Below are 21,176 nucleotides of genomic sequence, written 5' to 3'. Positions count from 1 at the left end.
GTCAGGGCCTGGGAACCAGGGGGCCTGGTTCCTCTTCTCAGATCCCTTTTGCAGGGTCTGAAGAACTCTCTGGAGCCAGCAGATCCCACCTGTGCAGCAAGGAGCCTGGCCGGGACAGCTGTGAGGCCCTTCCAGCTCCATCGCTCCAGCCTCAGGAGATGAGCTGCTCTGTTTTCCAGCCACAGACGTGGGCCTTTTTCAGAGACACATTCTTTCACCGTTTGTTTTTTAAGACAGGGTCTTGTTGTGTCATCCAGGCTGGAGTGCAGTGGTGTGATTTCAGCTCACCGCAGCCTTGAACTCCTGGGTTTAAGTGATTCTCCTGCCTCAGCCTCTGCAGTAACTGAGACCCCAGGCGTGTGCCACCATGCCTAGCTAATTTATTTTTATGTTTGTAGAGATGGTCTCACTATGTTGTCCAGGTTGGTCTCAAATTCCTGGGCTCAGGCGATGCACCCACCCTGGCCTCCTGAAGTGCTGGGATTATAGGCATGAGCCCCTGCACCCGGCGCAAGACACATTCTTGAGGGAAGTCCTTCCTTCTCAGCGGTCCAGGCATGCTGTGCCACCTTGCCCTGGACACACAGGGCGGCTATCCCTCTACCATGTGGCTCCACGGTGCTGCCCCACTGCCTACGACTAGGCCTAGAAGGTTCTGTGTCCCTCAGGCCTTCTGCGCCATCCTGCAGCTGTTGGGCCTCATCCGTACCCCTCCTCACCCTTCCTGACTTGGGGCTTCATTTCTGCAGGAGGTGACACACCGGAAACCCAGGCTTGTTGAGCTGTGTGTGAAGCATGTGAGGCTCTCCTGGCTGTGACATGGTGTTTTGGTCTTTTTTTTCTTGCTTCTGGGCCCTTGGCTGGGCAAGGTGCTGGTGATTGTTACAAAGAGCTATCACCTATCAGGAGTTATGTCACCCAGAGTCTCAGGTTAGAAAAGGTGGCTGAACCTCTGCAACAAAGAAAGAGTGTGTGGTCTGTCCATTCTCACACAAGAGGGAGAAAAGTTCTAGGAGCTAAGAGTGTGGAATTCTGTGATCTGTGGGGCTGAGGGTCACCTGCTGGGAGGTCCTGGCATCGGTAAGAAGCTTCCAAGGGAAGAGCCCAGTAAAGGCCTGCAGACAGCCTCAACCAGCTCAGTGCCAGGCTCCATCCAGATGGCAAAGCTGCAGCAAACACGACCACAAGACATGGCCTTCCTGCACCTCAGGAGGGAGCGCACTGTAGGCAGAGCCACAGTCGGCCTGCGCCAGAGGCTGTGCGTGAGCACAAATATACTGTTTTGTATTTTATCTTTTATTCCCTCATTCGCCCGCCTTTGTTCAGTCCCCCTAGGTCTGTGCAGGCTACGGTTCACATGCAGACTAGGAAGTGTTTCTACCTGGCAGTGCTTGTTAGCGCAGGTTAACATCCTACCTGGCGGCGCCTGTTAGCGCAGGTTAACATCCTACCTGGCGGCGCCTGTTAGCGCACGTTAACATCCTACCTGGCGGCGCCTGTTAGCGCAGGTTAACATCCTACCTGGCGGCGCCTGTTAGCGCAGGTTAACATCCTACCTGGCGGCGCCTGTTAGCGCAGGTTAACATCCTACCTGGCGGCGCCTGTTAGCGCAGGTTAACATCCTACCTGGCGGCGCCTGTTAGCGCAGGTTAACATCCTACCTGGCGGCGCCTGTTAGCGCAGGTTAACATCCTACCTGGCGGCGCCTGTTAGCGCAGGTTAACATCCTACCTGGCGGCGCCTGTTAACGCAGGTTAACATCCTACCTGGCGGCGCCTGTTAGCGCAGGTTAACATCCTACCTGGCGGTGCTTGTTAGTGCAGGTTAACATCCTACCTGGCGGTGCTTGTTAGTGCAGGTTAACATCCGTGATGTGAGTGAATAGGGGTGGCCCCAGGAACTCACGCAGTTTCCACTCTGCATGCTGCGTCTCCTCTGCAGGTGTATCATCATTCGGGACAGTGCACCTCACTGAAGTCTGCTTAGAGGATGGCAAAATTCTCATCACTACCAGGATACGTGCTGTTATTTTTTTTTTTTAAATTTTTTGAGACGGAATCTCACTCTGTTGCCCAGGCTGGAGTGCAGTGGCGTGATCTTGGCTCACTGCAAGCTCCGCCTCCCGGGTTCACGTCATTCTCCTGCCTCAGCCTCCTGAGTAGCTGGGACTACAGGCGCCCACCACCACACCTGGCTAATTTTTTTTTGTATTTTTAGTAGAGACGGGGTTTCACCATGTTAGCCAGGATGGTCTTGATCTCCTGACCTCATGATCTGCCCGCCTCGGCCTCCCAAAGTGCTGGGATTAGAGGTGTGAGCCACCACGCCCAGCCAGGTGCTGTTATTAATAGTTATTCATGCAGCAATCTAAAGTTGTACTTAATTAATTAATTAATTAATTAATTTTTTTTTAGAGGCCGAGTCTCGCTCTGTTGCCCAGGCTGGAGTGCAATGGTGTGATCTCAGCTCACTGCAACCTCCGCTTCCTGGGTTCAAGTGATTCCCCTGCCTTAGCCTCCCAGGTAGCTGGGATTACAGGCGCCCACCACCACGCCCGGCTAATTTTTGTATTTTTAGTAGAGACGGGGTTTCACTATGTTGGCCAGGCTGTTCTCGAACTCCTGACCTCAAGTGATCTGCCTGCCTCAGCCTCCCAAAGTGTTGGGATTACAGGCGTGAGCCACTGTGCCCGGCAAAAGTTGTAAATTATTTTCCCTGGCTATCATAAAATGACTTTATAAGCCACATTTCCAAATTATAGTTTGTTGATCAATAAATCACAAAGTTATTCAAAGCAGGTGAAGGTCACAGCTCATGAGAAAAGGATCACATTAGAAGTGGAGAATGACACCTTCAGGGAGGGCAGTGTTTGAATAGTAGAGTGGAAACACTTCTTACACGGCACTTCAACTATATTTTGCTTCCAATTTATGTTATGGAAAATCCTTCCTGTGCTTCATAGGACATTTTCACAGGGTTAATTCTAGCTGCTCTTGTAATTAAACCAGAAACGTATAAAAGCTCAAAACCAGCAAGACTCACTTGCTCCCTCATGAAAAGGCCCACACGGTCTTCCCACATCGCAGGCAACTTCTCCTTGTCCTTGGTCACCCGGGGACCCCAGCTTGCTCCTGGTTGGTCCACTTGGCTTCTATGTGCAGGTGGCAGCAGGAAGAGGCCGTGGAAAGAGCACTCCCAATGGCTTGTCTCCACTGCCCTGGGCGAGAACACACGGTGAGGTGCTCCCTGATGCCGCTGGGGCTGGGGAGTGCAGTTCTCGTCAGGCAGCTGCACACGGACCTCTCTATGGCTTGGAGCAGAGCATGGCCTTCGCTGGACGGCTGACCATCTCTACCACACAGGATAGGAAAGCCCGACACTTCTGCGGCAGACAAGTGGGAGTGGAAGTACACTCGAGAGAAGGGAAGAGGCCCTGTCCCAGCCTCCGTGGTTAACGGGTCTAAAAGATGGACCCGTGCCGGGCGCGGTGGCTCACGCCTGTCATCCCGGCAGTGTGGGAGGCCGAGGCAGGCGGATCACCTGAGGTCATGAGTTCGAGAGCAACCTGGCCAACATGGTGAAACCCCGTTTCTACTAAAAATACGAAAAATTAGCCAGGCATGGTGGCACATGCCTGTAATCCCAGCTACTTGGGAGGCTGAGCCTGGAGAATCGCTTGAACCCGGGAGACAGAGGTTGCAGTGAGCCGAGACTGTGCCACTGCACTTCAGCCTGGGCAACAGAGTGAGACTCAGTTTCAGAAAAAAAAAAAAGAAGGACCCAGCCTTATGAGCATTTGGGAGCATGAGACTGAGGCAGGATGTGTTTCCTCCACTTGGCTCCCAGGCATTGAGAAAGGAATCTGGTTTTAGGAACATATGACTGCTTTCAAAATATTTTCAAAATATATTTTATTTCTTTCTTACATGTATTTTGCAAAATTTCCGAGGTAAACATTTTTTCCGCATACAGAAATAAAAGAGTTCTTTAAGAACTAGCATTGAATTCATCACAAGAATGATCAAATTATGATAATGGAAAACAAACTTGCCTATGACCAAAGCCATTGAGCTGAAGTGAAGAGCTGTCTTTACAAAGATCCCTCTCATTAAGCCCACTGCCCTGCAGCTGATTCAAGCCATCGTCATGTATGTACGTGTATAAGAAAGGACACTGGCCGGGCGCGGTGGCTCACGCCTGTAATCCCAGCACTTTGGGAGGCTTAGGCGGGCGGATCAAGAGGTCAGGAGTTTGAGACCAGCCTGGCCAACATGGAGAAACCCCCGTGTCTACTAATAATACAAAAACTAGCTGGGCGTGGTGGCACACGCCTGTAATCCCAGCTACTCAGGAGGCTGAGGCAGGAGAATCACTTGAACCCAGGAGGTGGAGGTTGCAGTGAGCCGAGACTGCGCCATTGCACTCCAGCCTGGGTGACAAGAGAGAAACTCTGTCTCCAAGGGGGGAAAAAAAAAAAAAGAAAGGACATTGGCACAGTACAGCAGCTTTGCAACCTCAAAGACGGTTTGAGTTTTAGTTCCCATGAGTACATCCTCCAAAGGTATTGGGTGCTTTGCACTATTGACTTAGATGGGTCAGTTCTGAAGTTTGATTAAGACATTCTCTTGGAGATATATTTTATATAAATCTTGTAATGTACTAAGTTGTCAAATTGTTAATGGTACTAAATACTCAAAGACATGATTTTGTATGGCCTCTACATTTCTGCATCATCATCATCATCGTCATCATCATCATCTTTGGCTCTGAAATGCATTTTTCTGAACTCTCGTCTGCTCATTGAAGGACAAGATGAAGATGCAGGTGGGAGGTCCTTAAAGGAGAAGAAAACATGACTTCAGTCATAAGTAATACATATCTGCACCCGCATTTGCAATGTGCCCCATCCAGCAGCTCTGGGGCTTGCAGAGCGCTCTTCCCTTTTAGACACGTGAAAATACCTGAGTCCCAGCACTCACCTCTAGATGAGAGCTTCCTCCCTACTGGGCTGATCGAGTAAAGAGAAGGAAAGATGCTGGGTTCAAAACAAAAGAAAGCAACAGCAAGCGTGGGGTAGATGTTCAAAAAAACCACAAATCTGATTTCACGGAAACACACCTGTGGCTGCGGGAGGAACCCCTCCCACCACCACCTTTCCCGATGGCAGTGAATCTCAGCTCGGGAGATGGAGGGAGGGCCCCCAATTAGCCAACGGTTTCATTTTCTCCTTGTGGGTTAAAATGATCAATTTATGTTTAATGTTGTGTTGAGGCATTAAACTGCACTGAGTGGCGAGTGTGTGACCTGAATGTGCAGCTGCCTCCTGAGTACCCATGGGAGGAGGAAGGCGCCGCTCTTACCTGCATGAGCTCAACGTTTCCAAAGAACCGGCTCACGGGCATTGGCTGATTGCTGTCGTCATCTAGAAAGATGCTGTTGTCCATCTGAAGTGGTGGCTTCTGCACATCCTCTATCTCTAGCCCTGGCTCGTTCTGCTTCTGCACAGTGGAGCTGCTGTTGGATTCTTCTGCTCCGGACCCGGCACTGTGTTTCGGCACAGACAGGCCATCTTTAGTCTTTGCTAAGCGAGAGTCACTCACAACTCTGCAGCCACCGAGGGGAAGACTTGCAGCCCTCTGCTGCACAGAAACGCCAGCCTCGCTGCCTGGAAGCAAGGCACTGCCTTCAGCAAACTCATTTTCACAAGGGGTCTCAGGTGTCACTTTTGGCAAAGAAGCGCTGTCATTCTTAGGGACAAGCTTCTGTAATTCTGACTTCATAAGATGTCCTTTGTCACATTTGAACTTCTTGGACATTCGCCTGTCTGTGGCTTTGTGGGATGAGGAAGTCTGTCAAGAAAAAAAATGTAAGGGGAACCAGACACATCTAGCAAATAAAACAGGCCTCAATCCAGAGGCTAGTATTTCTTCTCACATCTGAAATGATAAAGATGCTGTGACCACAACTTTCACAGATCGCCATTTCACTGTTTTGCCACCAAGGGACAAAATACAAGTGAGACTGAATCTAGACACACCCCACATCACTCCTACACTTTCAGTTTTCCCTAGTGGTGTTACAGCTCCTGAGGTGAATTCTGAAGCATATATTTATATATTATACAATTACAGTAAAAGAATCCAGCTTTCATTCATTTCTGCTAGGGCATAAGCTCTGTGAAGGCAGGGGTCTTTGCTTTATTCACCGATTAGTGCCTGGCACACAGAAGGTGCTCAAGAAATATTTGCTAAATTGACTTCGACAAAATTTTACCAAGCACCTCATTATGAGCAAAGCTCTGTGCTACACGCTGGCATATGGCCAAGTCCCAACCCCTCAGCTGTGGGCTCCATGAAGCGGCTCTACTTCACTGGTAAGTTCAGGAACTCACTCCTCGGAATCGATGGCTGGGCTAGGGTGAACGGCAGACGGCATGAGATTCCTTTTCCCACCCACTCTGCCTTTCTCTTCAAGCCTCTGGCGGTGAGGCTGCACGGCAATGGGCCAGCATGACTCAATGGCACACTAAGAGCAGAGCGATGAGCACAAGTGGCCTCAGAGCCTGGTCTAGACACACACACGGGTGGGCGGGTGCTAGGATCAGGGCCCGGGTCTAGACACACACACGGGTGGGCGGGTGCTAGGATCAGGGCCCAGGTCTAGACACACACACGGGTGGGCAGGTGCTAGGATCAGGGCCCAGGTCTAGACACACACACGGGTGGGCAGGTGCTAGGATCAGGGCCCGGGTCTAGACACACACACGGGTGGGCAGGTGCTAGGATCAGGGCCCGGGTCTAGACACACACACGGGTGGGCAGGTGCTAGGATCAGGGCCCGGGTCTAGACACACACACACAGGTGGGCAGGTGCTAGGATCAGAGCCCGGGTCTAGACCCACACACAGATGGGCAGGTGCTAGAAGAGCCAGCCCCAGCCTGCCGAGTGTCTTTCTCTGAAGGTAATTACAGTGCTGTCACCTTTTCATCTGAAATAGTCCCCCTCTGGCAGACAAGTAACATTCGATATTTTTCTAAAGCAACACATTTTGGAGTGGCAATTTTGTATAAAATGGACCCTCGAGTCAGGATCTTGGCGTTCTCCATGGTAACAGAGCTCACCAGACATGCTGTCTTGGCAGATGTGGAACCACCGACTTCCTGGGCAGAGGCCAACCTGGCTGCCGAACAACTTCGTGCTTTCAAGCGCGCCGAAGACCGCACTGCACCTGTGAGCTAGACAGATCAAGAGCCACTCAGAGAGCACTCTCAGGGAGGCAACATGAAAGTGCAGACGAGAATTTCCCACCTAAAGAACACCCGAAGACAGCCCCTCCCGCTCCCAGGATTTTATCATCTTTGTGGAGACAGCTGTGGCCCGAATGTGTAAATCCAAACAAAATTGTGCCTGGGTTTAGGATACAGGATCTACTATTTCCACGATCTTGGAGGCTTGGGACAATCTGTCCCCCTTATCTTGTATATTTCTAGTAGCCACCATTTGTCCATTAGTGGAAATTAAGTCAACTTCAAAGTTGACTTAGAATAAGCAGCACATGCCCTTCCTTAGAAGGATCTCCAACTTTCATACGTTGTCAAAGTTCTTAAAAAAAGGTAACATGAGGAAACCAAAGTTTCTCTCCCTCAAATTAGAGTCCTATTCCATTAGTTGAATGCAGCTAGTGACTGTCTTACAAATCTTAATATTAACAAACTGGTCCACCTCTCTTTTATCCTGAATGCAAAGCAAACTCTTCTAATAACAAGAAAGAAATTAATTAAAGACATAACATTTAAAATAACTATTTAGGAATAATTTTTGGTATTTAGAAAAGTTGCAAAAAATAGTACAAAGAAACTGGTGTGATAGCTTACACCTGTAATCTCAGCTACTTTGGAAGCTGAGGTAGGAGGATCGCTTGAGGCCAGGAGTTCAAGACCAGCCTGGGCAATACAGCGAGATCCTATCTTTAAAAAAATTGAAAAAAAATTAGCCAGGTGTGTGGTGTGCACCTGTAGTCCCAGCTATGTGGGAGGCTGAGGTGAGAGGATCGTTGATCCCAGGAATTTGAGGCTGCAGTGAGCTATGACTGCAGCATTGCACTCCACCTGGGTGACAGAGTGAGACCGTGTCTGAAAAAATAATAGCAATAAAATAGTACAGGGAGTTGCCATGTAGCCTTCACTCAGCTTCCACTAATGTTAAACAACTACAGGACACTGTCACCATTAAGAAATTAGTAACATTACCGTACTCTTCATTAAACTATAGATTTTATTTGTATTTTATCAGTTTCTCCATGAACTGTTTTTCTGTTCCAGAATCCAGTCCAGAATACCACACCGCACTTAGAAAACTCGAAAGCAATGAGTGTGAGTAGTAGAAGCAACAAACAGGAGCAATGCAGGTTGACATGGTCTGGAAAGACCCAAGAGCTGCTGCCAATAGGCCCTAGAACTGGAACCCAGAAGGGAACGGATGAAGAGTGCCCTGCCCAACAGCAGATAAGAGAAATAAAAAAAGGAAAAAAACAAAAAAATAAAACATAGAAATAATCTGTCTCGGCTGGGCGCGGTGGCTCATGCCTGTAATCCCAGCACTTTGGGAGGCTGAGGCGGGTGGATCACGAGGTCAGGAAATCGAGACCATCCCGGCTAACACAGTAAAACCCCGTCTCTACTAAAAATACAAAAAATTAGCCGGGCGTGGTGGCGGGCGCCTGTAGTCCCAGCTACTCAGGAGGCTGAGGCAGGAGAATGGCGTGAACCCAGGAGGCAGAGCTTGCAGTGAGCCGAGATTGCGTCACAGCACTCCAGCCTGGGTGACAGAGCAAGACTCCATCTCAAAAAAAAAAAAAAAAAAAAAAAAAAAAAAGAAATAATCTCTCTCTGCCATGCACCCCGTTGCCCAAGACAGCTCCAGAAGCCCTGTGGGGTGGCAGCTCCAAGGTCCTGTGATACTGTGGCAGTCAGAGTGTGCGTCTGAAACAGGAGGGAGAAGAGCAGGCAGCAGCCCACCAGAGGCCAGGACACCTGCCCACTGTACACAGGACACACCAGGTGCCCACAGGCTGGGTGAAGTGCCTGCTACCATGGCACACCGGGGGCTGGGCCTCCGTCCTCTCATAAGAGCAGGGCTTTCCTGAGAGCCCCGGCAGACGTCATGGTCACAGTTACACCAAGGGGACTGAGGCAACAGAGGTTATAGAACTTGCTAAGAGTTGCCATAAACATCTCTCATCAAAATCCTACCACTGGGTCTTAAACAAGCCCATCTCCCTAAAACACCATCACGTGCCTCATAGGGAAAAGACATCGCTGTCCTAGAAAGCCACTGCCCCTCCTCTCCTCCCTGCTGTGAGCCGTCCTCTGGGCGCTTTGCTGCTCTGTTCTGGAGTATGCTGTGTGGGGAGCCCAGCTCGGTGCCTGAGCAGCTTTAAAGGAGTGGCACACCCATTTCAGATGATGACAACTTGGGTAAGGAGCTTATGAGGTTATACAAGTGATGCCTGGCTTCCAAATCTCTGTTCCATTACCACAGCTCACCCTAGATATGACCCCCAAAAACTGCCTGAGGTGGGGACTGAACTGAAGAAGCTGCCACCCGCTCTGTGTTCTACGCCTGCAGGTCTTTTCCCGCAGCAGGTGCTTCTCAAGGCTTCTGTCAGCATCTTGGCAGCAGCGGTTCTGAACTTTTCGCGTGCAACAGGTTCATCAGGTGGACCTTTCGGCCCCTTCTGCAGAGAAAAGCCAGATGATCCGGTGGGCCTGGAAGCGCTGGCTGTTACAGACACCTGAGCAGGCCATTTGCTGTCCACTCCGGATTGACAGGAGTCAAAATATGAGAGCAGCTTAGCTTCAGTTTCATCATGGATTAACTACCTCCAAGGTGTCAACTCCAAAATGTCAAGAATTGGTCACAGTCTCACTTGCAGATTCCTGCTCTGCAGCTGGACTGCTCCCACAGTCCAAAAAAGGAAAGACTTTCTCACCATTGAGATTCTCCTCATTCCAGTAGATTGTTTAATAACTGGTATGTCAGAAGCACAAACATGGTTTCTCCAAAAGGGCTGGCCGAGACTGACTTCAACATGACGGCTTGAGGAGCTTCACTGACCTTCTACTCAGAGAAAGTGATGAGCAGTCCCAAAACAGCCATTTAGAGAGACTTTGGAAATGGTCCTATGGGCACCCAGCAAATGAAGAAACACTTGCTCCAGAACACCTACATACATTTGGTAAGGACATGGAGAGTCTGTGGCATTTGAACTCTGTCCTGCTGCAGCCAAGAACACAGGGCCACCTCCCCACCTCCCACCTCCCCACCTCCCAGCTCCTACCTCCCAGCTCCCACCTCCCCAGCTCCCACCTCCCACCTCCCAGCTCCTACCTCCCAGCTCCCACCTCCCCAGCTCCCACCTCCCAACTCCCACCTCACACCTCCCACCTCCCACCTCCCCAGCTCCCAGGCAGCGGGGTTTCTTCCCAGGAGAGGCAGGACAGTAGTGCTTCCCTTTCTGCTCTCATCCCACCTATGGCTGAAACTAGGTCCTGAGTGAGCAGGACTGAGAAGAGGGGCCCTCCTTTCTGCTCAGACCCTATTTGTAGAATGAAGGCTTCACCTTGGCTCCATTCTACAAGTAGGGTTTGAGCCTCTACAAGAGGCTCCACCCAGTGAACCAAGAAGACTGGGGCCCCATCAACCCTGTCCTAGATATGAGGTGGTTCCAGGCTGGGGAAGGCAAATTTGGAGGATCTCAGGCTGCTGCTAGCTCCCCCAGCTCCTATTCCAAGAGGAGCCTATTACTGTCCTCAGCTGCAGGGCCCTGGCTCAGAGGCTCTGCCTGGGGTGAGAGGCAGGCAACTAAACAGACAGCTCTTAAGTCTGCCCAAAGGCACCAAATTCACTGTAACGGAATGTGGAGAAGTTCAAGCCTAAGGGAGCTGTTCAAGAACACTGGAGGCTGTGATGAAGGGGGTGGGGGCAGTGGAGAATCAAGCAATAGGCCAAATGGTAGGCCAACTAGTTCGCAGGAGAGAAACAGAGACTAACATGGCTGGGAGGAGGCCTCTTGGGCATAGAACAAACTAACCAAACACTGACCTTAGAAAGCATCCCTTCGAAGAAGCCACAATTTGATTGGATTAGTTTGTAGAGCAACTTATGCCCAGGCTGTTGCTGAGAACAGCACAATAACCTGGCATTAGCGAAGTTTAACAGCTGGATGTGGTCAGGGAAAGAGGAAAAGGACCTCATTAAAACCACTGTCATCCAGAGTGGCTGGGTGCCACCCTCCACCAGCAACATCAGAGGCTGAACACTGTGGCAGGGGAAATATACTTTATCAAAACAATCTACCCAGTTGCTAAACAAAGAAGCATATTAACAATGACAAGCCCCAGGGTTGGGGACAGTACCCAGAATTGCTAAAATGTATTATCTAAAATGTCAAAAAAATTATGAAGGCATAATTCCAACAAAAAATTATGAAGCACTCAAAGAAAAAGAAAAGTAGACTCATACGCTGGAATAAAAGCAGGCCACAGAAGCTGTGAGAGTGACCAGATGTTGGATTTACACATATATAAAGGACCAAGGTAGCCATAATAAACAATATCAAGATCACGAATAAAGAAGAAACATAAGATAATGTTGCATCAAAGAGACTATCAATAAAGAGAAATTACTTAAAAACCAAATGGAAATTCTGGAGTAGAAAAGTACAAAACCTGAAATAACAAAATTCACTAGAAGGGCTCAACAGTAGAACTGAACTGGCAGGATAAGCAAACTTGAAGACAGATCGATAGATTATGCATGCTGAAGAACACAGAGAAAAAAAGAATGAAGAAAAATAAAGCAAGCCGCAGAGAAATGCTGGACATCATTAAGCGCACTAACATACACGTAATAAGAACCACCAGGAATGCAGACAGAAAGGAGCAGAAAAAATATTTGAAGAAATAATGGCTGAGAACTTCTCAAATTTATAGAAAAACATTAACCTACACATCCAGGAATCTTTTTTTTTTTTTGAGACGGAGTCTCAGTCTGTCGCCCAGGCTGGAGTACGGTGGCACAATCTTGGCTCACTGCAAGCTCCGCCTCCCAGGTTCATGCTATTCTCCCGCCTCAGCCTCCCAAGTAGCTGGGACTACAGGCGCCTGCCACCATGCCCCGCTAATTTTTTGTATTTTTAGTAGAGATGGGGTTTCACCGCATTAGCCAGGATGGTATCGATCTCCTGACCTCGTGATCTGCCTGCCTCAGCCTCCCAAAGTACTGGGATTATAGGCGTGAGCCACTGCTCCTGGCCCCATATCCAGGAATCTTAATGAACAGAACTCCAAATAGGATACATGCAAAGAGATCCACAGACACATCACTGTAAAAATACAAAGATCAAAGCAAAATCTTGAAAGAGAACAAAATCTTGAAAGCCCCAAGAAGAAAGCCACTTAGAAGGGAACCTCAATAAATGAACTGACTGAAACAATGGAGAATATTCAAACATATTCAACGTGCTCAAACAAACCTGTCAACCAAGAATCCTATATCCAGCAAAGCTATACTTCAAAAATGGGCTGGGCATGGTGGCTTACGCCTGTAATCCCACCACTTTGGGAGGCCGAGGTGGTGATCACCTGAGGTCAGGAGTTTTAGACCAGCCTGGCCAACATGGTGAAACCGTCTCCAGTAAAAATATAAAAATTAGCCGGGCGTAGTGGCAGGCTCCTGTAACCCCAGCTGTTCCAGAGGCTGAGGCGAGAATCACTTGAATCCGGGAGGCAGAGGTTGCAGTGGGCCGAGATCACACCTCTGTACTCCAGCCTGGGCAACAGAGTGAGACTCTGGTCTCAAAGCAAAAAAACAAAAAACAAAACAAAACAAAACAAAAAACAACCAAAAAAACTCACTTTACAAGAAATACTAAAAGAAGTTCATTAGGCTGAAAGCAAGTGACCCCAGACAGTAATTCAAAACCACACACACACAAAAACAGCACCAATAAAGGTAATTATGTTCTTATAAAGATAGTTTAAATGCCTATTCCTCTACCTCCTCTTAAATTAAAAAGCAATTGTATACAATAATATGTATATAATATATACAGACATGTACTATATTTGCCAATAACAAAACAAAGAAAGTGGGTGAAAGCAAACCCCTACTGGCTAAGGAAATGACCACAAACAGAAAGTAATAATGATAACACTGTATTGTTGAGTTTGTAACATTATCAGATGTAATACATATAACAAAATACCACAAAAATAACCATATAAGAGTAACATTTCCGTATCACTTGGAATTAACCTAGTACAAATCTGAAGCTTAAGATGTATATGGAGAATATGAAGATTAAGATGTATACGGTGAAACACAGAGCAAGCACTGGAAAAAACCCAAAAAACGTCGTGAAAAAAATCATTAAATTAAAATGCTACATTAGGAAATATTCACTTTAATCCACTTAAAGGACGAACAGGGGAAGAAAAAGACAGATTTGTATAAACAAAAGAAAAAGTAAAGTGGCATATGTAAACCTAACTACGGTATATCAATAATATTAAATGTGCACGCGCTAAACAATTCAATCAAAAGGCAGAAACTACCAGACAGGATTTTAAAAAAGATCCAAGTATATGCGCCTACAGGAGACACGTTTTGGTTCAAAGATAAAAATAGTAAAAGGAATTGGAATTCACAAGTGGCCACTCCATTTGAACAAACCAGGAGAGCCTCCATGCAGCTCAGAGCCTCCCAAGTGGACCTGGACCTGAGCCGGGTCCACTGTGAAGAGGGTCCTTCACCTTAACTGTTACACCCACGCAGTGAGCACTTGCCCCTTGCCAGACACTGGCATCCCCCCTTCAATCCTCACCACCCTCTGGGTGGATCCCTCATCACCCCACTTCTAGCACATTAAATAGATGGGGCCAAGCTGAGGTCACTTGCTGTGTGACCTCCATTGGAGTGACAGCAGTTGAGGGGCACAAACTCAGCTCTGCAGCATCCAGCACTACCAGGAGTTGAAACCAGTTCTGGAGAGGGTGCCCCACCTTCCTAGGAAAGTGGCCTGAAACCTCCCTTCAAGGGGGCGTGACCTGGGAGCCCCCTCCTCCCCAGGACGTGAACTGTGAGCTCCACTTCTCCCGAGGGCGTGGACCGGAGCCCCCCTTCTCCCGGGGGTGTGGCCCAGAGCCCCCCTTCTGCGGGGAGGGTAACCTGGGAGACTCCCTTCTCCCGGGGACGTGACCTGTGAGCTCCACTTCTCCCGAGGGCGTGGCCCGGAGCCCCCATTCTCCCGAGGGCGTGGCCTGGGAACTCCCCTTCTTCTGGGGGCGTGGCCTGGGAGCTCCCTTTCTCCCGGGGGCGTGGCCCGGAGTCCCCCTTTTCCCAGGGGCGTGACCTGGGAGCCCTCCTTCTCCCGGGAGCGTGGCCTGGAGCCCCCCACTCCTCCCGGGGGCGAGGCCCAAGCGGAGGCCGCTCCTAGGCCACAGGAACTCCGTGACCCCGCCCCGGCTCTCCAGACAGCAGGTGGTCCGGAGTCCCCGCCCTGCCCGGCGCAGCTGCTGCCGGGACCCAGCCCTCACCTTCCGGCTCCTCATGAGTGTGAGCACCGCAGCAAAGCACCGCGCGCCCCGGCCCAACGCGTCCCGGCGGAGCGGCGACCCGCAGTCTGCAGAGCGCGCCGCGGCGGCGTCCGACGTCAGCACAGCCAATCACAGTGCAGCGCCCTCGTCATGTGACCCCACAGTGTTGGCTCTTACGTAAGTGGCGGGCGAAGCTCACAGGCCTTGGGCCAGTGGTGGGACACTGGAGCAGGAAGTCGGCCTGTGGCAGGTTATGTTCGTGAGGGCGCGTCCCTTGGCACCCCTGTAGTCGCTATGTTTCCCATGCCCGTGGCAGGCCTGAGAGGTTATGTTTGCGGGGGGTGCTTTTTTTGTAGCTACTGTGTTCGCCATATTTGAAAGGGGTAGACGGCCATGTTCGTCATGGCCATGAACGGCTCTTCCCTTGGTGCACCTGTGGCCGCCATGTTTGAGCGGGGTGGGCAACTATATTCTTGAGGGGCGAGCAACCATGTTCTTGAGGGGCGCTTCCCTTGAAGCCTCTTTGGCCACCATGTTTGAGAAGGGCAGATGGCCATGTTTGTAAGGGGCGCTTCTCTTGGTGCGCCTGTGGCCGCCATGTTTGAGAGGGGCGGGCAGGGCGTCCGTGAGGGGCGCCTCCCCTTGCGGCCCCTGGTTAAGAGCCTGCAGGAGGGCCGGAAGTGCTTTCTCCAGTGCCGCAGAGCGCTGGTTTCTGAGCGCCGGTTAGCGGCCTTGAGCAGCGCGAGGGACTCCCAGGCCTGCCCTTGCTGCTGCCCCGCTGGGGAGCTTTGCGCGCTTGTCGCAGGCTGTGCTGCCCCGCGACGTGCCGCTTTGGGTTGGGGTGGCCTGCCCGGGAAGTGGCCTCGGCTGTCCCCCACGTCGCGTCCGGGAGCGGGCCTTAGTGGAGGCTGTCGGTGGGCCCAGGAGGCCAGGGTCCGGCGTCGGGCTGGGGGCCGGTTTTCGCCCCCTGTTACGAGCAAGGCGGGAACTGACCCCTCCGCCGTCCCGTTACTCTCCGGGGCCAAAGTGGACTCGTAGTGGCCACGCCTCTTCCAATGGCCACGCCCTTAGCAGGCGCGGGTGGACCCGTATCGCCCAAGCCTCTTCCAGTGGCCACGCCCTATCAGTTCTGGGTGGACACACGGCGGCCACGCCTCCTCCAGCAGACACGCCCCTAGCTGGCCTGGGCTGCTGTGATGCATCTTCTTTGGCCGCCGCTGAGGGAGATGTTTGTAAAGCTGAGGACCACTGTTCTGTTGTGGGTTTTTTTTTTGTTTGTTTGTTTTTTGAGACGGAGTCTCGCTCTGTCACCCAGGCTGGAGTGCAGTGGCGCGATCTCAGTTCACTGCAACCTCCGCCTCATGGGCTCAAGGGATCCTCCTGCCTCAGCCTCCTGAGTAGCTGGGATTACAGGCAGGCACCACCACACCTGGCTAATTTTTGTATTTTTAGTAGAGATGGGGTTTCACCATGTTGGTCAGGCTGGTCTCGAACTCCTGACCTCAAATAATCCGCCCACCTTGGCCTCCCAAAGTGCTGGGATTACAGGCCTGAGCCACTGCGAGAGGCCAACTGTTCTGTTCTTTTTTTTTTTTTTTTTGACGGGAGTCTCGCTATGTCGCCCAGGCTGGAGTGCAGTGACGCAATCTCGGCTCACTGCAAGCTCCGCCTCCCGGGTTCACGCCATTCTCCTGCCTCAGCCTCCGGAGTAGCTGGGACTACAGGCGCCCGCCACCACGCCCGGCTAATTTTTTTGTATTTTTAGTAGAGACGGGGTTTCACCGTGTTAGCTAGGATGGTCTCGATCTCCTGACCTCGTGATCTGCCTGCCTCAGCCTCCCAAAGTGCTGGGATTACAGGTGTGAGCCACTACGCCCGGCACACTGTTCTGTTCTTAAGAATTTCAACATAGAAATGAAATCCAGCCTTGCCTTAAACCCTCCAGCCCTCGAGTTCTCTGGGCTCTAGGATGTGTGTCTTCAGGAAAGGGCGCAGGGTGGAAACCACGTCAGAGGCCGAGGACACCTGGCCCCTCCCCTCTCCGCCCGCAGGTGGCTGCGCAGTCCAGGGCTGGCTCCCAGGTGCTCCGGCACAAGGCGCACCCAGCAGCCCGTACTGTGCTTTGCAAATAAATGGGAGTCTTATTTCCTTTTTAAATCATTATTATTTTTTTTCAAGTGAGAACATTTAAATCAGGCAGTTTTGTCAGAAGCATTAGGTTTTCCACTTAAACTACAAAGGTTGAAAAGTGAACTGCATTGCATTGTGGCTTCATGGCCTGTTCAGGGTCCCTCTGTGCACTGTTCCAAGGCAGGGTGTGATTCATAATCTCTTCCAAAAGCATCAGTGTGCCTGCTCTTACGGTATGACTCTCTCAAAGCCCAGACATGCAGCTGATGCCTCCTTTTAGTGCCTGAGAAGGGAGAGTATTTAAGGATCCTGCCAGCTTGAGCTTTATGCGGCCTCCACTCTCTTTAGAAGTGTGACGTTTGGTAATTAGGTGGAGCCCTCAAATTAGACTGCACGTGGGGTTTTGCTTTCGGCAGTGAGTGAAGATGCTTGCAGCCCTGGTGTACGCACACTCACACATGTCCTACCTGGCTGTTGTACCCTCTCTCTTCCTAGACCTGCGCTTCTCCCGTGTTATTTCCCATGTTGTACAGAAGGGGAGGAGACAAATGTGTAACTGGCAGGAAATGCATTTGAAATGGAAACTTAATATAATCGCTGCCAGCTGTTCAGAAAAAAATGAGAGCAAGCGATACTTTGTTAAACACCTAGCCTGTCCCATTTTCGCAGAGATTGATTTCATAATAAGCTTGGTTCAGTGGTTTTATTTCCCAGTCCTTGGGCGCTCAAAGTTCTCATCCACTGGGGCTTGGCTGGTGTTTGCCTGTTTTGTTAGTGGTTGGTGCCAGTTGATGTAAACGCCTCACTGCCTGGCCTCGCCCGCCCGATGAGGGCTCTGGGCTCCGAGCCATGTGGACTTTTAACATCCCAAAGGGCACTCTCCTTCCCTTCACCACTGTGGTCTATCCCCTCCCTGGGTCTGGGATGAGCATGGTTTCCGGCCTCCCAGCTGTAAGGCCTGACACCCAGGCCATTCGTGAACGTCTCTCTCTCCCTGCCCACATCCTATCAGATGCTGGTTGCTGTTAATTCTAGATTTTGAAGCCTCATGGCTGGTCTCTCCTTTTCCTCTGGCCTGGGCAGCCCACAGCTGTTGGGGTGATCCCCTGCTTCTAGGAGCCAGAGCCACAGTCTTAGAGTGGCCTGTAAGTCCTGGCATGGTGCCTGGCACACTGTGGGTGCCCAGCAGGTATTTGTTGAATGAATGTGCGGAAGGGCTTCTGAGGTTGCCCACCGTTGCCGCTCCCTGCTGCAGACGCACAGAGTCCCAGCACCTGTTCCCCTGCTCCTCTGCTATCCACAGTGCCTCTCTGAGCTCCTGAGCACTGCAAAGCCTCTTCCCCACTTCCCTGTGCCTGAAAACCTTCTTTCCCCAGCTCCCCAACCCACGTTTTGCCTGGCTAATCCATTTGTTAAACCTCAACTTAGCTTATATCTCCTGTCCTCAGGGGGCCCTTCCTGGATGCTCCCCTGCCCGCCACATTCAGTCTGCCGGTTACTGCTTTTGTAGTGTTCTGCACTCTTCTACCAAGACCCTGTGGCAGGCCGGGACCGTTTCTCCGGCGCTATCCCAGAGCATGGCGCATCCACTGATTCACTCAACGTATCAAGCTCCACTGTATTCTGGGGACTGGGCCAGGCGCGAGCCCAGGCGTGGAATCGTCACACAGAATTGTACGTTTGCAGTGTGATGGGAGCCACGGGGGAGAGGCCACGTGGGCAACAGCACAGAGCTGGGGGTGTTGGGCGAGGATCCTGGGAGGAAGTGGCTGGGGCCCCCTCTCCCTCCCTCATCCTGTAGGATGCAGGCGCCTTTCAGGCCCACCTGGGGGAAACAGAGCCTCCTAGTCAAGGCTGGATGTGCAGTGGAGCCCCGTCTGGACAGGCTACCCCTCCTGACGAGGTGGGAGGTGTTGGCGTGGGCAGAGGAGCCAGTGTTGAATTCTCTCCCCGGCTCTACCTCAAGCTGTCACGTGGAATTGCAGGAGACCCTGGAGGGGGCAGAAAACCAGGCTCGGCCGAAGCCACCTCCGCGCCACGGCTTCCCGTGTTCGCTGTGTCTGCTTCTGTTCTTATTCCTGATTAGCTGTGTCCCCAGCCGGCCAGGTCAGGGCACAGTGAGACTCCTCATGGTGACAGGCGTGTGAAGTCTGTGCAGGCTTGTACGTGGCTGGCCCCCCATGTGAACTGTAAGCCCCTGGAAGGCAGGGTCTGTGTTTTGTTCACAGAGGCTGGTGATACCCAGGGGACATTGGCTGGCCGGCCGGCCGGGGGTGAGACACACACAGAGAACTTGAGGATTGTGGATTGGAGGAAACTTTGCATTCTTGCCCATACCACAAATGTCCGACTTAAAACACTGCTGTGCCCCAGTTCAGTATTTGCCTTTGACAAACACTGTAGGGCCAGTGAGAAAGTTGAAGAGATTTTTCAACTGACTAGCAGTTGGTAGACCCATTAACTGAGGCCACCCTGGCCAGAGCACGTCGCATTCCTGCCAATAGATGGTGACCTGTATGATGACGGGTCCTCTCTTGCATACTGGCCTTTTATAATTAAAAGAAAGAAATAATAGGTAGAAAGAGAGAGAGAGAGGGAGAAGGCAGGGGAAAAAAATCTTGCAGCATGCTTTAAAAATGTCATCGCACCACTGCACTCCAGCCTGGGCGACAGAGTAAGACTTCGTCGAAAAAAAAAAAAAAAGTTCTCTTTGAATTGACCTAAACTAATGTTTTCTTAATAGCCCACCCTCTCCTATCCTCTTGGTCCACCTGAGTTAGCTGGGCAAAAATAACCCTGCGGTAGGACAGCTGTCTGCTGTTGGAAAGTATTGCAGCTCCTCCCGTGTCCGCCCCGTACACATGTGCCAAGGTCCTGCCTTGAATGAAGGACACAGCGGAGAAGGATGTAGGCTCTGAGCCTGCTAGGGTGCCTGAGAGACTCACAGGGCTCCCCCTGGGGCAGTTGGAAGATGCCCAGAAACTTCAGAGAGCCACCAGCATGGGGCAGAGGGTCTCTTCTGGAGTTGGTGGCATCAGAATCAGGTGTAAAGTATATAGGAACTGTCGGCGCCATGCAGAGATGGGGAAGGAGATGCGGGTGGAAGGGCCCAATGCCTGCGCCCCTGGGGCCCTCACTGGAGGCTGAGCATTCACTGGACTCTTGTAGCCCACTTTGTAGACTGATCAGTAGTCTGTGACATGACAATGTTTGAGTAGAGTAGACCATTTTCTGCTTCATATATCCTACAACGTGCTGGGATCAGGAGGCAGCGGTGGCCACATCCATGGCACCTGCCCCAGCCCAATGCTGTTGTGGTCTCCAGGAGGTCATGACCCATGGCCTGACCCGGCTTGGTCAGCCCGGCCTGGCTGTCTCTTCCCAGGTTCACGCCCAGCCCTGGCCCCTCTCTGACCCCTTGCCAGGAAATTTGAGCCTTCCTTAAAGTTTCTCAATATTGTGGTTTTGTTTTGTTCTTTCTCATTCACTTGTCTTTTAATTTTTGGCTTCTGTTTTTTATGGGCACCTAATTTTGTGTGTTCTAAAAATTGAATTGTGCTTCTGTTCTTATTGATGGCAGCTCACCATCACTGTGTAAGTAGGCAGGAAGTGGAGGCCTACCTAGGAGAACTCACTTGCCTCCGCTTTTCACCGATGCAGGCCCTGTGGAGATGCTCCAGCGGAAGCCAGGACTTGTCTCCTGGTGGAGTCCACTGGTTTAATTCATCAAAAGTTTGTTGGGCTCTCTGCACACACGTTGTAAAGAGCACTGCAGGCAGTGCACAGGCAGGGCTGTGGGAGCTGTGGGCGCGGCTCCTGCCAGGGTGGAGCTGCACCCTCCATGGGGAGTCATGGCGCATGTACACAGCTGCAGAGAGAGGCTGCAGGGCAGGAGAACCTCAGGAACCCCGTAGTCTCCACTTGCCCTGACTATATGAAGAACACGCTCCATTTGGGTATCAGTGAAACCGCACATCAGGGGGGAATATTCAAATCGTGAACTCCAACATCATCCAGCATAAAAGCTCCGAGGGATGGGCCACTTTGCGCCTCACTGCCAGCCCTCCACTGGGATCACACTGCAGTGTCCTTTGAAGAAAAGGTCTGGGATTTGCAGAGCCTGGAAAAGGCTACATTTCCAGCTAGATGAAAAAAAAAAATTGCCATTTTATGAGAACCTTTGGGCAGTCAGGAAGAAAAACACCAAGATGAAAAGCCCTAATTTGAGAGCTCCCTTGCCTTCAAGCAGGGACCGCTGGCAGTGGAAACCGGCCGGGGATCGGGCTGATGGCAGAGTGAGGTTCAGGCTGGGAGCGGGTGTGTGGACAGGTCCCTCCCTGCAGATCCACGTCTGCCTCCCACTTGCAGATGCTCCTGTGCCCAGCACCCCGTAGGCTCACTTAGTCAAACATCAGGGGCATGGCAGGGCGGACAGATAAATGAGTTTTC

General features: G+C 51.2%; 1 protein-coding gene across 1 annotated transcript; it reads right to left on the bottom strand.

Moving 5' to 3' along the window:
- Positions 1–3,894: 3,894 nt before the first annotated feature.
- On the bottom strand, positions 3,895–20,870 carry C1H1orf174 (chromosome 1 C1orf174 homolog). The gene is made up of 4 exons (XM_054442811.2): positions 14,598–20,870; positions 7,122–7,235; positions 5,361–5,849; positions 3,895–4,834 (listed from the first exon to the last, which is right to left on the bottom strand). The coding sequence occupies exons 1-4, from the start codon at positions 14,610–14,612 to the stop codon at positions 4,718–4,720; spliced, it is 735 nt and encodes a 244-aa protein (XP_054298786.1). The 5' UTR covers positions 14,613–20,870; the 3' UTR covers positions 3,895–4,717.
- Between the last annotated feature and the right edge of the window lie 306 nt (positions 20,871–21,176).

The sequence above is a fragment of the Pongo pygmaeus genome, chromosome 1 (assembly GCF_028885625.2).
Source record: "Pongo pygmaeus isolate AG05252 chromosome 1, NHGRI_mPonPyg2-v2.0_pri, whole genome shotgun sequence".
Taxonomy (NCBI): Eukaryota; Metazoa; Chordata; class Mammalia; order Primates; family Hominidae; genus Pongo; species Pongo pygmaeus.
Note: the sequence above shows the minus strand (reverse complement) of the source record. Positions and strands in the feature narration are given on the sequence as shown.

Excerpts from the sequence above, each read along its gene's own strand:
- C1H1orf174 (XM_054442811.2), bottom strand. Across the intron at positions 5,850-7,121 it reads CTGCCAAGACAGCATGTCTG|ACTTCCTCATCCCACAAAGC; the intron begins GTGAGCTCTGTT and ends TTTTCTTGACAG. Across the intron at positions 4,835-5,360 it reads GAAACGTTGAGCTCATGCAG|GACCTCCCACCTGCATCTTC; the intron begins GTAAGAGCGGCG and ends TTCTCCTTTAAG.